Source organism: Megalobrama amblycephala, linkage group LG4 (genome assembly GCF_018812025.1).
Source record: "Megalobrama amblycephala isolate DHTTF-2021 linkage group LG4, ASM1881202v1, whole genome shotgun sequence".
In the NCBI taxonomy this organism is placed as follows: domain Eukaryota; kingdom Metazoa; phylum Chordata; class Actinopteri; order Cypriniformes; family Xenocyprididae; genus Megalobrama; species Megalobrama amblycephala.
Genome location: NC_063047.1, coordinates 12,444,830 through 12,465,608, shown reverse-complemented (window position 1 = coordinate 12,465,608; position 20,779 = coordinate 12,444,830). Strand labels below are relative to the sequence as shown.

Below are 20,779 nucleotides of genomic sequence, written 5' to 3'. Positions count from 1 at the left end.
CTTTCATAAAGAGCATGTTTTACAGGTCACGGTTTGTGCAGAGACTCGTTGATTGTTATAAAAGCAAGTCACGCACAATAATGCCCTTTGTTTTTGTGTAATGAAAGAGCAGTCTTTCTCCATTGTGGAGTAGGGGGAATGAATTAGCTACGCTTCAACTATTGGTTTATTATCCACAAGCTCTTTTGTTGTGTGCCATTAATCTATGATTAGAAATCTAAACAGGCAATTAGGAAGCAATATTCCAGAAATCAAAATCCAATCTGCCGCTAATCAAACACACCTTCGTAGTGGGCTGCTGAAATTGAATGGCAGTGGGCTGGAATACATTAGAACTAATGATACCCCAGTATCACTCTCTTTCTGTTTTATTCTCTTTTTCTCTCTGTGTATCTTTTTTCAACTCGTCCCATTGCTTTTTGCTTGTCTTCTCACATTTTGTCTCTATTTGATGTACACTACATAACCCAATATACCCTGTAGACAATACATAACTCATTTTAGAAGGATGTTAGATGCACAGTTCACAGGAAAAAGTTATAATCCTATTTTCATCAGAAATATATATAGTGGGGATCGAAAGTTTGGAAACCCCTTTCAGAATCTGTGAAAATGTGAAAATTTTTAACAAAACAAGAGAGATCATACAAAATGCATGTTATTTTTTGTTTAGTACTGTCCTGAGTAAGATATTTTACATAAAAGATGTTTACATATAGTCTACAAGACAAAAAAATAGCTGAATTTATTAAAATAACCCCATTCAAAAGTTTGGGAACCCTTGAATCTTAATACTGTGTGTGGTTACCTGATGATCTACGACTGTTTCTATGTTTTGTGATGGTTGTTCATGAGTCTCTTGTTTGTTCTGAGCAGTTAAACTGAGCTCTGTTCTTCAGAAAAATCCTCCAGGTCCTACAAATTCTTCAGTTTTCCAGCATCTTTTGCATATTTGAACCTTTTCCAGCAGTGACTGTATGATTTTCAGATCCATTTTATCACACTGAGGACAACTGAGGGACTCAAACTCAACTATTAAAAAAGGTTCAAACATTCACTGATGCTCCAGAAGGAAACACGATGCATTAAGAGCAGGGGGGTGAAAGGTAACCACACACAGTATTAAGATCCAAGGGTTATTTTAATAAATTCAGCTATTTTCTTATCTTGTGGACTATATGTAAACATCTTTCATGTAAAATATCTTACTCAGGACAGTACTAAACAAAAAATAACATGCATTTTGTATGATCTCTCTTGTTTTGTTAAAAATGTTCACATTTTCACAGATTCTGAAAGGGGTTCCCAAACTTTCAATCCCCACTGTATATATATAATATTATATATATAATATTATTTATTATTATTTATGATTATTATCATCATATATTATATATATTAATATTATTATATAGTATTATAAAAAATACTTTCTATTATCAAATAATATATATATATACAAATATATGTTTTCCACAAAAAAAAAAAAAAAAAAAAGATTAAAAAAATCATTTTGAAAAAATTAAGCAGCACAACTGTTTTCAACATTGATAATAAGTAAGGTTTATTGAGCCTCAAATCAGCATATTACAATGATTTCGGAAGGATCATGTGACTGAAGTACTGACTGCTGAAAACTCAGCTTTACTATCACATGATTAAACTACATTTTAAAATATATTAAAATAGAAAACAATTAATTTACATTCTAATAATTTTTCACAATATGACTACTGTATTTTTTTTTTTAATCAGATTTAGCCTTGGTGATATAAATATTTTTTTTAAAATATATATTTCTATAATACAGTTTTCCCAAAGAGTATATTTCAGAGAAAGAGCAAGATACTTTGCATTTAAGACATTTATATTTATCAATTCATTCAAAATAATCAGTGTTTAATACACATGCTCATTAGTATGCTGAAAGATACCTAAAATGTCTTGTATCATAATATACAAGCAACAAAAGCTGATGCTGTGGAGCTTTTCTTCTCCGCTGCCTCCAAAGCCCCAAGGATCAGATCCAGTTTCTTCATGTAGCTTGTGCTTTTAGGGCTCATATGGATCCTGAGAGAATATTGCTTACAGATGGGCCTTTCACATGAGGTATGAATAGCCACACCATCTCGCCGACACAGACAGTACCGGCTGGGTTTCTAATGGATCATCCGGCTGCTCCTCGATTTCACAGGACCGTCTCCGTGACGCCGTACCGTGCAGATGGTTGATCAAGCTCCCAGAAGTTGTTCCTGAACGCTTCAGCCGTGCACTGCATGCACACATGGAACAGAACTGCAATGCATTAGTCAATGGGCCATGAAATGCCAGTCGCTTTTAGCATTTGTGAAGTATAGTTCAGGTGCTGAGAGACTCTTGATGTGTGTAAGTAATGTTTTTGCAAGAGATGGATGACTACAACACCATTTTACAATGGCTGTTCGTTATAAATCTATGTATGTGATGCATAAGGCTTCATAAATATAGAATCGTGAAGAATATAACCACCTTAAACAGGTCAAGGTAGAACAGGATAGATTGCATTGAGCCCAGAGCTCTGTGGGTACCCGTCTCTCATGCACTACGCCTTAAGTCACTGGATATATTACACAGCCTTTATCTCACTACACAATATTAGCCGTGCTGTAAATCAGCAAGGGTTTCCATGACAGTATTTCCTTCCTTTTCCTGAAGCATGTGTTATAGAGGCAGCTCCCTCACTGGTGTGACTTTGTGACCGCTCGCTCACACACACAAGCAATCATAAAGTCTATCGCTGATTTAATCACGTCTGAGTGGCTGCACATTAGGACAAGATAAGGATGTGATAGACAGAAAGTGAGAACAGAGCAATCACTCATTCCAGACTGTTAAAATGGCCATGACGGCCCACCGCCTCTATCCAGCCCTCTGGGTGACTGCATTTCAGTGTTGTGCTTCAGAGGCAGGCTGGTCCCCAGGCCTGATATTTGATCTATTAACAGCTGGACCTTCAGTAGCAGAAGCAGCAAACAGGACAACGGGAGCCAGAGCAGTGACAGGGGGAAGTCAAACACGTGTCTTTCCTGCCCTGCCCATGGCCGTAGCCCAAAGACCCTGCATGAACTGATCTCTTGGCAAAGGCTTACAGTGCCTCTCCCTGGAGAGACCACATTTCTGACTCGCAGCCAGAAAACAGTATTTGCGGTGTGTGCTGTTGTTGATGTACGTCCATATGGGCCTTTGCCCTCCAAAACCCTGGATAGCAATAGCCTGAAGTTGCTTCACCCATTTCACCCAGCGCTACTGTGCATTACTCCCTGTTTTTCACATCCTCTAGTAAAACAAACAACTCCCGCAAGGTCACTGCACCTCCCGTAACCCGGAGTCATGCAAGATTTTATCCCAATTGTTGGTTTAACTTAAAGTAAGTTACTTGGTTGCCTTTAAAATGTTGAGTTCATTGAAACTAAAGTTAATGCAATGAAGACAATTGGTTTAATCAACAGAAACTCAAAATATTATGTTATCTGAACCACATTAATTATTGAAGTTGATTTGACAAAAGAAAAAATGTTGTGATAACAAATCATGAAATTTTTTTTTTACAGCATATAAGGTTGAAATTTGAAATTAATAATCTATTAACCTAAATCGTACAAATGAATTCATTTGTTTTGTTTGTTTGTAAATGATTTTATTTTATTTTACAGTCCCACCAGGATTTCACTTCTTCTTTTTTTGCCATCAAAAATAACTGATTTTGTGGTTGTAATTTCCAGAAATGTGCAAAAAAAAATTACTTTTTTTTTTTTATAATTAGTAGACCACATTTACCACATTATGTATTATCTCATTTATTTTGGTCTCTCTCTACCAAATTCTGATAAATTTTAACTTTTAAAACAACCTATGGATATATATATTTTTTTTTTTTCAGACTTGGAAAAGGGGGATTTTGAATGTGGTGCCCAGCCTTGCCCAGTCTTTACAAATTAGAAATGTAATAATAATAATAATAGTAATAATAATATTTAAAAAATTGTTAGGCTATTACTGTAGATGGCTAGCTGGGCTAGCCTCATGATTGACTATCTAGCTTTAATAACATGATTACTTCGGGTGGGCAATATGACCAAAATCTTATAAGCAAACCGCAACAAAACAAATTCTCTCTTATGTTTGTCAATGATTCAACGACATCAAAGTGAAAATACCAGATTATTGTAAAGGTTTAAAAGGAGGTGTGACAAAAATGTTTGAGAACTACTGACTTGAGACATCTGCCAAGACTGACTTTTTTACATAATTTGTTTGTATTTGACTGTTGACCCTACAGGCTAACAAATTACAATAGATTAGCATACCAAAACAAATTATTATCCTGCTATCCTAGCATACATTGACTGATTAGCCTGCTAACTTGAAGTGATAAATTATACATATTAATTATTTGTTTGTTTATTTATTGTAAAATTAATTAATTAATTGTAAATTAATAAACATTTTATCTTATTTACAACTGATTCACCCAACGTAGTATACCATTATTTGATAAGCCTGCTAACTAGTGATCATAAGTTATGATTTTGATCATCTTGCTTAACACAGTGCTGTATTTTTTTCAACAGGTTTCACTAATGCCAAACTCCTGTTTTTTATGGTACAGTTGGAAGGGTTTAGGTTTATTTTTATTTATTTGTTTTGCATGCCTTCTTACGGTTTACCAAGTTTTATAGGAAAACAGGAGTGATATACGCTCTGGCTGTGTTGTCATGGTTGCATTCCAGAAAGGGAGCGCTGACCGCAAGCTGAATTATACGAGTGAAAGTGTGAGAGTGCGGGCAACTGTGTTCTTTTTCAAGCCCCGCTGTAAAGCCACACCGTGCCAGAAATCTTTCAGAAGGGTGTAGCTTGGATACGTGACTAATTCTTTCCAGATGTTCAAAATTACCGTCGCAAAAATATTTTTCATCTAGCAGGCCTGGTGGGGGGTTAATGGAATCACGTAGATCATGTATTTTTATTAATTATGCAAACAAAGCTTGAAAACTTGTGCCAGACGAAAAGTTGTGCTTTACTGAGTAAATACTTTTTCTTTTCAGAGAGAGTGCTGTTCCTTTGAGGTTTGTCCTCATTCGCCATTTTCATTTTTTTCTTTTTGTTTAAACCTGGGAATCTGGAACAAAAGAACAAAAGGGGTGACCAAGGGTGCGAGCGGAGAAAGAGAATGGCTTCACAAAGCTGTTGTTAGAGAAACGGATGCGGCCAATGAGTGAGGAATGTCTAAAATGAGGCTCCCGTGTTCGTAGACCATGAGAGGATGGAGATTTGGCACTGGATCACTCAGGAGGACAAAGAGATTAGCAGAGCCATTACAGCCCGCTAGCCTCTATTCCTCGCCTTTTCTCTTTCATCCCTCGTCCTTCCATCCCTTTTTTAGTTAAGCTTATCTGCCAGCCGTCGTCTCTAAATGCATTTGACTATCCGTTATCCACAGCTCTCTGTGGAATGTTCAGCCCGACCCCTCCTTCCCCCTCTTCCCGCATCATTCTGCTCCATTGGGACGGATCTGTCCGTTGGTGTGGGCCTTTGGTTTGAGAGTCAGACTTGAGTCTTCAGCTTCTTTCTCATCACTCATCGTGTCCCCTCCATCCAATTACCCTCCATCCATTTTACTTCCACTCAACCTCCCCAGGCAGTCATACGACGGAGATCTGTGTGCCCTCTTCTCAGTTATTTGTTTTTTAAATTGTCTGATTTATTTGCTCAATTTTCCACAAGTACAGCGCAGTGAAATGAAAGCTAATTCTCGCTCGCTGTCACATCCCGGCATGGCGGGTGTGACTCTCGGTCATGAAGATGGATGCGGGAAAAGAAGCAAGTTGATGGGAAACTCTTATGACCCAAGGTTATACAAAGACTCTTGGCAAATGGATTAATTGTGTAAGATCTTACCAATGATTGCTGCTGTGAGGTCTGACTGAAATCCTGTTAGCCAGAGCACGATGCATTACTGACAGCGAGGCTGCGGCCCAGGTGATACATGGCAACTGTAATGAACACAGTGGAGGTGCGAAAACTAATCTTCTCTGTATCTTGCAGACCTTCTCCAGAGTGATATTAAGCTAGTTGATGATGTTTTGTTCACTCTGCAAATGGTTATGAAGCTATTAATCGGGCAGAAATGAATCGAAAGAAAATCGGAGACATTTTTTCATTCAGAGTAGTGGTTGAATGGAATGCTAGCTCTCTACTCACTGGATATACAGTGTATACAGCCTTCTTCTTCTTCTTTTTTTTTTTTTAAATAGTTGGTTAAACAGTAATGAAATAGGAAAGATTAATTAGGAGACAAATTAATCTAAAGGCTGGAATACAAAAAACAACTTTTGCTCTGATATTTCACACGCTCAACAGACATGTGAGCGCTTACACAGATACACAGATCGTCTATCAGCCAATTCCTAATATATCTGCTGATAGATGGATCCACTGATAGACACCTGCTTTCAAACGCTCCTTTGTGTATCTGTGTAAGCGATGTCTATTTACATCAAGTTTTTGAAGCTTTGATCATTGTAACCAATCACGGACATATCTGTTGAGTGCATGAACACAGTGGCCAATCAGAGGTGTTTAAGAATCTGCTCAATTCTAAGGGGAATTGCTGGTATCATCATATTTTTAAAATTTCAGTAAAAAGTACTGACTTCGGTACCAAGTCAATACTTTTGACAACACTAGTTGCATTCTGCATTGTTGTCATATGACCTCAATATTTTGGTCACATGACCTAATCAGGTTACATGTTTCATTATCTGGAAGATAAAAAAACTTAAAACAAAAACTTTGTATTTTTAATAAAATTTTGTCTGATTCAATAATTAGTCATAAAAAGTTTTTGTTGGTATTTCTTAATGCTCTTACTATTGCTGTGGTGTATAGTGTGCATACTGTATACTGTGTACACTGTCAGGAAAATAAAATTGTACTTTTAGCTTGTCATTGAGTTAGAACCCTGAAAGGTACATCTTTGTGACTTATGTACTTAAAGGGTGCATGTCGGTACATTAAGGTACTATATTAGGCGTTGGTAAGGTACAGAGGTGTACCTTTTATTTACAATTACAAAGATTACAAGCTAAAGTTACAGTTTTTACACATTTTGTCTGACAGTGTGCTTCTAGAACATTTGCATAGTGTACTTAAGCATACTAAATACTGGAGCAATAGTAAGAGCAGTATGACATTATGATCTCCACTCTTTATATATCAAGATTATGCATCAAAGGTGAAAAAAATAATAATTACACCCTTATAGCAAAATTAGAAAGGCTTTAGATAGTTGTTGTGTTTGAGGTGTGAACTGTGGAGAGCACAAATGTTGCTCTCTCAGCTTTCCAGACGGGTGGTCTTTTTATCCAGTGTGGATCAGGGACAGGCCTGATAGTAAAGTGATTCCGCTACTCAGAAGCTTTTTAATTGCCAATCGTTTTTCTCTTTTGCCTATCTGCTCTATTTGCTCCAGCTCACCTTATCTTCTCCAGCTCTGTCTCAATTTGCCATTGTGGAAGACTGATGTTTATCTCACACACCTCATCGTCACTCCTTGCAGGGAAAAAGGATGAAATTAAAACCCACCTGGTATTTCTTTTGTGTAAGAAACCATGCTGTGCAATTACCAAACCTTTAATTATGTGCAGATTCAACACAAGAGGTTTTGAAACATGATATAACACTCATGCAAAAGCCTTTCTCATGTATAGAAACTCTTGGTGAACTGTGGTCTTGTTTTTTTTTCTACCTTGTTTCCTTAATAAAGTCTTTGTTGCTAAGGAACACCTGACTCTTCCACAGCTTTGAATCTGTTTTCATTGCTCAGGGACTTCTGCGTTAAAGTGTTTACTACATGTGTAACTTGTGTGTGTAAAAAATCCTTTGGTTAATGTATTAGACATGCCCCGGATGTCTATAATTATTTTCAGTCTACTGTCTTTTTCCAGAAGAAAGGGATTTTGGGTATTCCTTTCTTTCTAAAATTAGAACGCCTTAGAAGGGGGACTCATTTTCTGAAGCCCGTAGGGTTGCCCAGAAACTCCGCTCCCAATTCTGCGAGACATGCTATGCAAGCACACTCACATAAAAACACAAAAGTGATGCTGGGTTCAGGAGTTCACCTGTGTAATAGTTGTCATAAAGGCAAAGCTGCTATCTGTGGCAGCAGATTTCCCCCATGTGATGCGGATCATCTGTGATAAAGACACCACTGATTGATGCTCAGGTTGGTGGCAAAATCCTCAGCCCGCCTTTGGGCTATATCTCTGTCCGGCTGACTGAGGAGACTTTTTTTTGCACACAAAAAATGAGCTCATGAGTGCTGTAGAGTTATTTATGGGTTATGCCCCATCATTTAAAGGCAATTTTCACTGGGAAAACAAACTTCATGGATGGCTGGTGAACATGAAACTGTTTAGCATCCTGTGTGTATCCTGAAAGGTACTGATGTCATGGTCAGATGTTTATTTTTATACTGTAAATAAACTAGATCTGGCTCCGGCTCTCACACAGATCTCATTATGCTTTTGTATACTTCTCTAAGGGATCCCGTTTGGGTTAATGGCAGTACAAATGTGAGGAACTTTTGTAGTAGAACAAAAAAATGTTTATCAGTGGTTTTAAGGATTTGAAGAAAATGCAAATCAAAACAAAAAAACAAACAAAACAAAAAGCAAAAAACAACACCCTTAAAAACAAGGTCAGTTAAATTTAGAAGCAAAACTGCATAAGATGCCAAGACTTAATTTGAGAGAATATATCTTTAAAAAATGCTAAGTATTTTAGTATTTTTCACTATTATTATTATTATTATTATTTACTTTTCCCAAGCATACACTATGGAAAAAGTGGATATATTTATATATGTTCTTGATACATTCTCAGTTCTCTGCATATGTTCAGTGGCAGACATGTGCACACATAGACATAAAAGGGGGCTTGAGCCCCTGCCCTTTTTCTTCCTCGAGAGAAAGTGCCCTTTTTTCTGGGGTGCTTTTTTCTTTTCTTTTTTTTAAATAAATGAATAAATATTCCTGTTTCCCTATCAAAAATATATTTATGGAATAAAATAATATAATAATTATAAATACTATATATCAGGTTGGCTTTGTCGAGTTCAGTTGCCCTCCCTCCGCGACACGCCATTCATTCCCACACGCCATTCATTCCCGCACACCTCGCGTTTTCTGCTGGCTGAAAACTTCTGACAGCTATGCCCGGGAAAATACAACTGCTGTCTGGCGATGAGAAGCGGGAAAAAACAAAAAAGGCCTAGATGGATCCATCCCGTGCATTTCTTTCAGGTAGCCTATGTATGTTCACAGACATGTGAAATTTGAGAAACTATTTTAAAACTATTTAAGGGTGAGTTTATTTATACGTTTAACGCAGCGTTAATAGCAACGCATCTGCCTGATTTGATACTAATGTAATTTATATGATGGACATCGACACAATTCTAATCTTTTTGGCTCTGTACACCAATACAATGGATTTGAAATGAAACGAACAAGATGTGCTTTAACTGCAGACTTTTAGCTTTAATTTGAGGGTATTTACATCCAAATCAGGTGAACGGTGTAGGAATTACAACAATTTGTATATGTGCCTCCCACTTTTTAAGGGACCAAAAGTAATGGGACAATTGGCTGCTCAGCTGTTCCATGGCCAGATGTGTGTTATTCCCTCATTATCCCATTTACAAGGAGCAGATAAAAGGTTCAGAGTTCATTTCAAGTGTGTTATTTGCATTTGGAAACTGTTGCTATCAACTCTCAATATGAGATCCAAAGAGCTGTCACTATCAGTGAAGCAAGCCATCATTAGGCTGAAAAAACAAAACAAACCCATCAGAGAGATAGCAAAAACTTTAGGTGTGGCCAAATCAACTGTTTGTAACATCCTTAAAAAGAAAGAACGCACCGGTGAGCTCAGCAACACCAAAAGACCCGGAAGACCACGGACAACAACTGTGGTGGATGACCGAAGAATTCTTTCCCTGGTGAAGAAAACACCCTTCACAACAGTTGGCCAGATCAAGAACACTCTCCAGGAGGTAGGTGCATGTGTGTCAAAGTCAACAATCAAGAGAAGACTTCACCAGAGTGAATACAGAGGGTTCACCACAAGATGTAAACCATTGGTGAGCCTCAAAAACAGGAAGGCCAGATTAGAGTTTGCCAAACAACATCTAAAAAAGCCTTCACAGTTCTGGAACAACATCCTATGGACAGATGAGACCAAGATCAACTTGTACCAGAGTGATGGGAAGAGAAGAGTATGGAGAAGGAAAGGAACTGCTCATGATCCAAAGCATACCATCTCATCAGTGAAGCATGGTGGTGGTAGTGTCATGGCGTGGGCATGTATGGCTGCCAATGGAACTGGTTCTCTTGTATTTATTGATGATATGACTGCTGACAAAAGCAGCAGGATGAATTCTGAAGTGTTTCGAGCAATATTATCTGCTCATATTCGGCCAAATGCTTCAGAACTCATTGGACGGTGCTTCACAGTGCAGATGGACAATGACCCGAAGCATACTGTGAAAGTAACCAAAGAGTTTTTTAAGGGAAAGAAGTGGAATGTTATGCAATGGCCAAGTCAATCACCTGACCTGAATCCGATTGAGCATGCATTTCACTTGCTGAAGACAAAACTGAAGGGAAAATGCCCCAAGAACAAGCAGGAACTGAAGACGGTTGCAGTAGAGGCATGGCAGAGCATCACCAGGGATGAAACCCAGCATCTGGTGATGTCTATGCCTTCCAGACTTCAGGCTGTAATTGACTGCAAAGGATTTGCAACCAAGTATTAAAAAGTGAAAGTTTGATTTATGATTCTTAATCTGTCCCATTACTTTTGGTCCCTTAAAAAGTGGGAGGCACATATACAAACTGTTGTAATTCCTACACCGTTCACCTGATTTGGATGTAAATACCCTCAAATTAAAGCTAAAAGTCTGCAGTTAAAGCACATCTTGTTTGTTTCATTTCAAATCCATTGTGGTGGTGTATAGAGCCAAAAAGATTAGAATTGTGTCAATGTCCCAATATTTATGGACCTGACTGTATGTGTAGGGCTGTCAATACCAGAAGAGGAGCATCCATGAAGCGCATTATTAGACAGTTTTCTAAGGATGCACAATTTATTAAAACTATTTAAAAATCATAATACAGCATTACATAATGTTATTCCTAAATCTATGCTTACACATCGATAAAAGTGGCTGTAGAATTTCTATCAAAATAAAAAAGGTGGCCAAATATTATTATTTAACTAATAATATATATTTTTATTTATGGTGGTTGGCTTTGATCGTGGATTTGATCATGCTGTGCTGTGTAACAACAAATATCAGCAGGCTTTTGGCGCCTTCTGCAGGCATTGGTTATAATATATAATGTATTTATAACATTTCAGGGGAAGAAACTCTCTTGTTGTGTTTAAATATGCAGATTAGCTTGTTTTGGTTAATTTAGAAGAAATCTACAGATGCAAACAGACGGATGGTAGTAGGCTTAAAACAAACACCATCTAAATGTGTAGGGTTAGGGTTAAGTTTTCTTTCCATTAGAGTGAAAGAAATGGAAGCAAAAATGGACCAAAATCTTAAAATTGTCCACTACATGAAAGAAGTATTCCAATAACAGCAAAAGAATTAAATGATTTATTGATTTGTGTAAAATAAACAAATTATTAGTGAAACTATGCCCTCTCATTGGTGCGGTCATTTATTCTAAATATATAGCTTCTTGAAAATAGTAGTAGAAAACATGCACATTGTGGCATAATTTCCTTTGCTGTCGTCTGCTCTTGTGATAAACCTAGTCAGTACTAAAGAAGAACATGGTCTCTGTGTGAACTGATTATTTTGTAGAAATCAAGAATAAAACAATTGCGTGAGTGTGAGGGAATTAAAATAAATTGGTAAGGAAGTCAGAGTTGTCTTAATATATTTAAGGGTACTTATTTTATTAAATAAATAATTATAAGTGCCCTTTTTTCCACTTGAGCCTGTGCCCCCCAAAATGTCTGTGCACGTCCCTGTTCAGTGGACAATAACAATGATGTACAATATCTGGTGCTTTTTAATTTGGATGCAATAGAGAAGTAATTTACCTCCCTTAAACATATTTTCACTACTATTTGCTTTAAACACTGTTCTTCTGAGCTTTGAATTCTGTAGCTTCTACAAAGTGATCGTTGGCCTCTCTGAAGCTGCTCCCAAGAGTATCCTCCTCCTTCGAGCAGAGAGTTTTATGGGACGACCTTTTCTAGACAGCGTCTAGGTGGTTTGATGTAGCCTCCGTTTCATGATAATTCAACCAATAATGTCCCCAGAGACATTCTAGATATTTTTTTTACTGTTTTCTTTACTTTTTACATGTTCAACTTCAACAACTTTAGAATTTGTTTTAGTCTTCACAGCTTTTTAATTGTTGCCTTAAGTATCAATTTCTTGGGTATATTATATATATATATATAATATATTATATTATATTATATATATATAATATATTATATTATATATATATATATATATATATATATATATATATATATATATATATATATATATATATATATATATATATATATATATAAAATATACCCAAGACCCAGTTTCAGTTCTTATTAACATAATGCCATTTAGAAACATTTAGTGTCCATTTTTCATGTTATGCCATGATTACAATTTAAAAATTCATGTTGAAAAGAGGCATATTTATCTGTGCTTTCACAGGGGTGCTAATAGGCTCTTTAAAAGTGTCTCATTACTTTCTCATATTGAATTCTGCTCAAGTTTGGCTGTCAGAAAGTTAATCAAAGCTTTGTTTCTGTGTGGTACGCCTGCATAATCCATGTGGCACTAAGCTATTAGGAGTGAGGCACTTCAGATAAGATGTTTTTATCCTCATCAATCATCAGTTTCAATCAATTCACGTACTGACACTCCTCTCTTAGGCCAATTAATGGAACAATTAAAACTAAATCCCTCCAGAAGGAAGAAAAAGTTTCTTTTGACTTCAGTTTCTCTTAGAAGAATGCAGTTCTGAGGTTGGACAGGCAGCCGCTCGAACTGCCAACACAGAGAAATGATAGTGACACATGAAAGGCTAGAAGTCAATGATTAGCAAGACGGGCTACGGATCAATTTGGCCTGCCGCAGACTTTGAAGCCTTCCGCTATGCTAATCAATGAAAAACTGCCTGCTCGTTAATGCCTTCAAAGATGGATGGAAAACAAATGGCTACCTCTGGCATCATCCCTCATCAGCCTTCCTGTGCTGCTGCCAACGCGCGCGCGCACACACACACACACACACACACACACACACACACACACACACACACACACACACACACACACACACACACACACTTACACACTCTCATACTCACTACACACACACACACTCGCACTCACACACTCACTATACACACACTCACTTACACACACTCACACTCACTATACACACACTCACTATACACACTCTCACACTCACTATACACACACTCACTTACACACACACACACACACACACACACACACACACACACACACACACACACACACACACACACACACACACACACACACACACACACACACACAGTTCTGCCCAGACTGATTGTACCCTCAGTGTTTGCTGTTGTTTCTTTCTGTGTCATTTGTAGTGTTTTTACAGTTGCCTCAACCACCTTTTCTTCATATTTTCATTTACAAGCACTATAGCTTCAGGAATTTTGATTGTTTGTTGTTTATTTACCATCTTGTCTAATAATACAAGGTCTCAGGGGGGTTCTTTTTCTTCTCTCTCAAGCATTTTTTTTTCCTTTTATTATTCTACCCTGAAGATTCAACACTTTTAAGTAGAAAGGATTACCAAAATTAAAATATTCCCTCATCTATTATTTAAAGCTGTAAAAAGGTTTTCTTGAATGGCCTGCTAATCCCACAGCAGTGACCTTTGACCTTGAACCACTGCCCTCTGCTTGTCCCATAGGAGCAGAGCCCCAGTAACCAGACATCACTGGCCATGATGCAGGAGCCCCAGGAGGTTGTAGAGGAGACTGTAACTATAGAGGAAGATCCCGGCACACCCACCTCTCGTGTTTCTGTGGTCACCTCAGAGGATGGAACTACACGCCGCACAGAGACTAAGGTACTGCTGCTTACAACTGCCACATTTTGAAACATACAGTTTAGAAATATCTTTGTTTACATAGTATGTTATTATTAGCTATGCATATTACGTTTACATATATTTACTAGGGCTGCTCGATTTATCGCGATTAAACCGCACACGATTTAGCAAAGGCTGCAATTATTTTATGCGCAGCTTGTCAGAGCTGTACGGCTCTGATCAGTAGTAAATGCTTCTCCATCTGAAAGCCAGAGGGCGCTCTTGCACAGAAACTCTAAATATACCCTGCCGCAGAAGTAGATAACATGCATCATATCGCTGTAGCTGAATAAACAGAAGATTGAAATGCTTTTATTGATTAAACATGATTAATAAACACACGACTGCCTTATTCTGTGCAAGAAGCCACATCATCTCACAGAAGGATGCTCAACTGTCGTTATGAAGTGAGTTTGGAGAAAAAAAATTGTTATTAAATGTTGTCTTTTGTTGGACAAGATGTAGTTAAATGCTTCTCATGTCTGGAAAGATGTTTGACACATGTTGCTTTTTCAAATGTATATTATAAGCGACTCAAACTCGCAGTGCTTAAAGATGGATTAGCATTTGGAGCCATAATTCATTGACAAGCTTCACATTAAAAAAAAAAAATAATCGCAGCCTTTACGATTTCATAATCGCACTAAGAATCGCGTTTAAGCAATAATCGCATTTAAGTTCAATGTTATTTTTCGTATTGTGTGATAAATCGTGCAAAATGTAATCAAACTTACGTTTATATTTTATTTAGGCAAACTTGAGGTGATGTTCTTTAGTGAGATACTATAAAGAAAAAAAATCTCCCTCTAAGAGATGAGCTGTTTTATATTTAACTATAGACTTATGAAATAGTCATTTTAAATTATCAGAAATTACTGAATATATTCATGCACTGTTTAAAATGTAAAAAAAAAAAATCTGTATTTTGTATAAAACTTACTGTAGTATTATATACTATTATAGTGTTTATTAATATTATATAGTGTTTTTTAATATTTAGATTTAGTTTAAAGTTTTATTTCAGTTTTAGTAATTTTATTACTTCACTTCAACTTATTTTATTTCAGTTAGTTGACAAGGCAACTTTAAGTTTTTGAAAGTTTAAATTTTTGTAAGTTTAAGTTTTAGTTAAAAATAACAACACTGGTATAAACCTTTTGTCCAGATTAGTGGGAGGTGTTGACGTGGTTTACAGTAGTCAGCTCTTTAGTAATGAGACAAAGGGATTAACAGACTAGCGCTTCTTTACCAGTAACACAGCTCAGATGTTTTGAACCTGAGAGAGTTTACAAAAATATATTTGGCTAGGCTAGGCTAGATGTGAAAATGTTGCTCCTAATATGCTAAAGAGAAACTTAGTACACATTAATAGCTATAGCTCTGTTTAGACCCATCCATTTATGTTGTACTTTTGTAAGCCACACAATCTTGATTCCACTTTACTTTTGTTTTGTTGTTTGTAAAAGGACAATGTGACTAATATGAAGGTGAGTTAAAATCTCTCCCTCACATATGCTTTCTCACACACGCCTCTTGTCAGTCACCATTATTTGTGCTCATTGAAGCTCAACAATGCACAGCATCTCAGCGCTGGTGTGAAATCACTGCATAAAGCTTCAATTGGCAGAGCGGTCACCTCTTAACACTCTTTACTGCTACAGTCCTGCTTGTTTACATACCCATTGCAGATTCTGCTAAATGTTTATCATTTTTAAACATTTTTAGGGATCCTGCAAATTTAATTGTTCTTCTTCTTCTTATTTTTTTTTTTTTCAATTAAATACTGCCCTGATGAAACTGTGGTTACTGAATGAGCATAGTTAGTAACTTGAGAAGAAAGCTGTTTTGCTATGTTGTTAGGTGCAGTATGTCAAAATGTAAACTATATGTAATCCCTATTGTCGCTGCTTCTCATTTCTATGGTAATGCTATGGTAAATGTCGCTCTTTGTCTGCGTAGAACTTTAGTTTGGAATAAATGTGATCTAAATAAATATGTTCTTTGATTTGATTAAGGTACATAAAAACACTGCATTCAGAGTGCATTTGTGAATTTGAATTTAGGAAAAACATACAGCATGTAAATGTATTGTAGCTAGTGACTCGATGTTGAGATGCATGCAGTTTGCCGCATGGAGCAATTGAGGGACTCGTAGATGATGTTAAGAAATTCACACTATTTTCTTAATGCATTGTTTGCATTTACAATGCATTTTTGTTCTCTCTCATTTTTTAATCAAAATGTCATAACCAATCTTTAATCATTTAGCCCACTTAAACCCCATTCCGTTCTTAGAATCAATGGCAAGCTCGCATTCAGATCTGCCTCAATACAATCAATAACAAATGGAACCGAGTTCTCACCCTACATTTGTTTTCTTTTCCCGTTATCCATTGAACTCCTACTGTATGTACATCACAATATGGAAGAAAATATCTGCCACTACACCCGTTTACATCACAACTTGAATATCTGCTATGTCATTTCTTCAGGGCAGTACAAATTAAACAGCAAAACTTATGCTCTCTCTTACTTTTTAAAATGCTAAACATATTACTCATTCTGCAAGGGCATGTAAACTTATGAGAAAAGGGTTATATAAAGTGTACAATCCATTTTACATATCAAAAACAACTCTACTCTACATGCATGCACAAGCATTAACCAATGTGCACATAGAAACATCTCTTTTCTATGGTGTAACACAACTGACAGTTGATACATAGTGGGAGGAAGTGAAAGGAAAGAATGATCTTACTGCTGCACCATTTCTCACCATTAGACCACTCACACAAAGCTAAACTTATGAAACCTACAAAGGAATAACTTCACAGAGTGTGAGCTGAGTGTGGGTCCTTCTGTCACATGTTAGTGTGTTTCAGCTGATATGGGGGTTGTGGAGACAAGCTTATAGTCACGTAAATACATCACCTCCAGCCGAAGAGCTATGGGTGTAAGATAAATAAAGAGCTCTGGGTCTAGGATAAAATCTAAGCATTCTGTTACACCCTGGATGTGTTTGAAACTAACGTTCACAGTCAGCGTAAATAACATCTTATGTAATGCACTTGATCAAATTCAAGTGATCTGCTTATTTCTTAGTAGAAATTGAATTGGTATCTGCTGATAATCACATTCTATGACTCGATCAGTTGTCACTAAATTTGTTCGATCTCACAAACTGATTTGATTACGTAAAAACCATAAAAAGTTGCCATTGACGCACATATAAACAGTAAACGGATAAGGTTTTTGTGCCATGGTCTTCATTTACCGCGTGGCATATAATAGGCACGCACAGCTGAAACAGGGCTGGAAGATCATCACTATTCAACCAGGATCTTATTACTTGTTACTTATTCTATGTAATTATAAATATTTTTATGCTTTATTGTGGTTTAATTTACACATTTAAGTAGTTGTTATGTTCAGTAAATCACTTGTTTGGAGAGGTTTTTGGACTATTGATAAAAAGGCTACCATGGTTCCAAATGCCATAACTTTTGATTGCTTTGAGATAACAACGCACAATTTGGCCTAGATGCAGTTGACATGATTGTGAACAAGTAAACAAGCTATGTTAACAGTGACAGTCAACAGAGAGCTTACATATTGCTTTTTTAAAGCTTAAATGATTGGGATTGGTACCAGTATCGGCCGGTCATGATGACAAGAAATCGGTAATCAGTATTTATTTGAAAAATATTTTAAAATGAAAATTGATGAATTGATTAATTCATTTGCTTTATCAGATGCCATTTTTATCCTTTTTCTTCACCAATAAATTGCATGCACAGAATGGTGAGATATCGTAGGCAGCATATAAATGTACCCCATAATCCTGTGCATGGAGAACAAAAAACAAACTAGATGAAAGCACTTAAGTAGACAGGGTGTTCAAACATTGAATACAGATGTACCTGTAGACATGCTGTATACTGCTTCTAAAGGCTTCATTTTGCTGCTTTTATTTTCAGAAGACATCCATTGGTGTAAATATTAACTTTGCAGGGTTACTTTAGAATAGCAAAATTATTGTATACACATTGTTAGGGTTTCTATAACATGGTGAACAACATCTTATTATATAAATGAGTAGATTAGAGACTGGAAACATTACAAACTTACTGTAATGTAATGCTCAAAGGTCATAAAGACTTAAAATTGTATATAATTAAAATGCTTAGCCAAAACATAAATTATTAAAAGAAATATTTTTAATTAAAGATTATTGAATATTAAATAAATATTATAAATTAATGCAATATTATTGAGAATTGCTTAATTTAAAAAAAAAAAAAAAAAAAAACAGTTTACATGTAGAAGCCTCAGATAAAATAATGTGTTTCTCTCGTATGCGTCCTTCTCTCCTTCTGTGTTTTCTCCTCTTGGAAATCATCCAGCTAGAGGAACATTCTATTAAATGCTGAAATTACCCTTTTGTGAAGGACAAAATGAGACAACAAAACTATTTTGTCTCAAAGGCATTCTTATGTTTTCTTGTTTAGCCAGATAATTCATATCAAAATTAATTCTCTGGCCCAGTTTGTGTTTTGGACGGTTCTGGACTATTAACGAGGCTTCATGGGAAAAGTCCTACTTTTTTAAACAGGCTTTCATCTAACTGTTTTCCTTTCACTCTTACAAGGCTTGACATGTCCATTATAACTATATTTTTCTGACTAATGTCTCCTGAACTGACATACTTTCACTGTAGGTGACCAAAGTGGTTAAAACCATCACACGCCGAACCTTCCAGCCAGTGATCCTGACCCAGTCCAAACCATCTACTCCCGTTCCTCCATCTACACCAACACCATCTGAAACAAAATCAGTAAAGAGTGCTTCTGGTTGACATGTCTCTTCCTCCCCTCTTTCATCTCACTAACTGTGTCTGTAACTCACAGCTGGTGTGGCAACGGTCTGTAAAACTAAATACCAGGGAGATCATAAAACCCTTATAGAACTATAAAATCTGGCCATGATGCCTGCATGCACCTTTTAACAGGCAAACATTATAAACACAGCCATCGCTGTAGATAGACACCTTTCATTAGAGGCAACAGTAGCCTTGGTGGTTAAACTTGGTCTAAATATAAGCCTCAGTGTCCTTCTACCTTTTTTAGGTTTTTAAACTTGCGCATGTTTCAATAACCTCTTTAAAGTCAACATGAAATGCTGCTTGAAATTAATTTATATACAAATAGGCAAATTAATATTATACTATATATTATTTAAATATTTTATTTATTTGCTTATTTATATATATTTTATATGTATTTAGAATGACATTTAGTTTTTTTTAACGCTTGTCTAGTAAAAAGGTGTTTTTCACTAAATGAACATAAGCATGATAAGAAAATTTTTTTCAGGAGAAGAACAAGTCATTATATTTTCATTTTTTATATATATATATATTTGGTACAATGTGTGGAAGCAATTCATTTAGAACATTTATTTTCAAGCAAATTTTGATATTATGTTGACTTTAAAAGAGATTGTACACTTCTGGAGTACTCATTTGGCTTATGAAAGCCCTGCTGATGAACTGGTGTTTTTTTTCTTTAAAAACTCCTGTGGTCTGGAGACTAATGATGCACAACCTGGATGGTGTGTCATCTTGAACAGATTAAGAAAACACTTTTTTAATGCTCGATTTCTGCACCCCACAACCATACGGTGGTGTCTGTTTTAACATACTACATGTTAACTTCACGCGTGGGTGTAAAGGGGTGTTCACACTGACAGCGATTTGTAGAGACAGCGCAACTTAAAGTTATTCATTTGAGTTGCTGATTTGGGATGGCATGAGCAACAGGGACAATTGGCGATGCAACAAAGTAGCAACACTCGCAACAACCAAAAGGAGTGCAGACAGTCAGTCTTTACCTCATGAATACTGTTGGATACTGCAATCGAGTGTAAATGCCTACTTGCAAACAGCACAGCAGTTGAGACCAGAGGTGTAAACAAGTTACAAATCACCAATTTCAATATCACTCTAAAAGTCTTAGAGTATCTGATTTTAACAGTACTTAAGTATTTTACTCAAGATACTGTTGGTTTGTGAGGAGGTCAATCACATGTTTATTTTTTAAAGATTAAATAAAACTGAACACCTCAACATTGCAATCGACACAGCAGCCTCTTAAACATCTTGTTCTGGAGTCTCAGTTAGGCTCAAATGCTCAAAAAGGGTAAAAACCAATATCCTTCAAAAAAGGTCTGCTACCTGCTAATGCATTCATATTTGTGAAAAGTAGCCTTGTTGACAAGTTTGGGTAAGGGCATAACACACAAGATATAGTACCTTCAAAGCCCTGTAGGTGGTGATATTGCTTCTTTTGTAACAGAAACTGCTGCAGAAAAAGTTAGGTGCATGCAAAATGTAATGTGTAATTGCATTACTCATTACAAATGTATTGGACTAAAGAGTACTTATACTTATTAAAAAATAGTCAAGTAGAGAGTAAAAGTTGCTAATATCATTGATACTTTGTCAAAGTACAACGTAGCCAAAAAAGATACTCAAGTACAGTAACTAATTACATT

At 36.3% G+C, this 20,779-nt stretch overlaps 1 protein-coding gene across 11 annotated transcripts in view; it reads left to right on the top strand.

Moving 5' to 3' along the window:
- The window catches only part of arvcfb (ARVCF delta catenin family member b), a 190,726-nt gene that overhangs the window by 96,193 nt on the left and 73,754 nt on the right, over nucleotides 1-20,779 (top strand). For 9 of the 11 annotated variants that reach the window (XM_048187610.1, XM_048187607.1, XM_048187602.1 and 6 more), the window contains 2 exons: nucleotides 14,048-14,206; nucleotides 15,694-15,714. In XM_048187610.1, coding sequence (XP_048043567.1) covers nucleotides 14,081-14,206; nucleotides 15,694-15,714 — 147 coding nt within the window. In that variant the 5' untranslated portion in view covers nucleotides 14,048-14,080. The remainder of the gene's footprint in view (nucleotides 1-14,047; nucleotides 14,207-15,693; nucleotides 15,715-20,779) is intronic. The other 2 variants (XM_048187605.1, XM_048187604.1) reach the window with 1 other exon arrangement.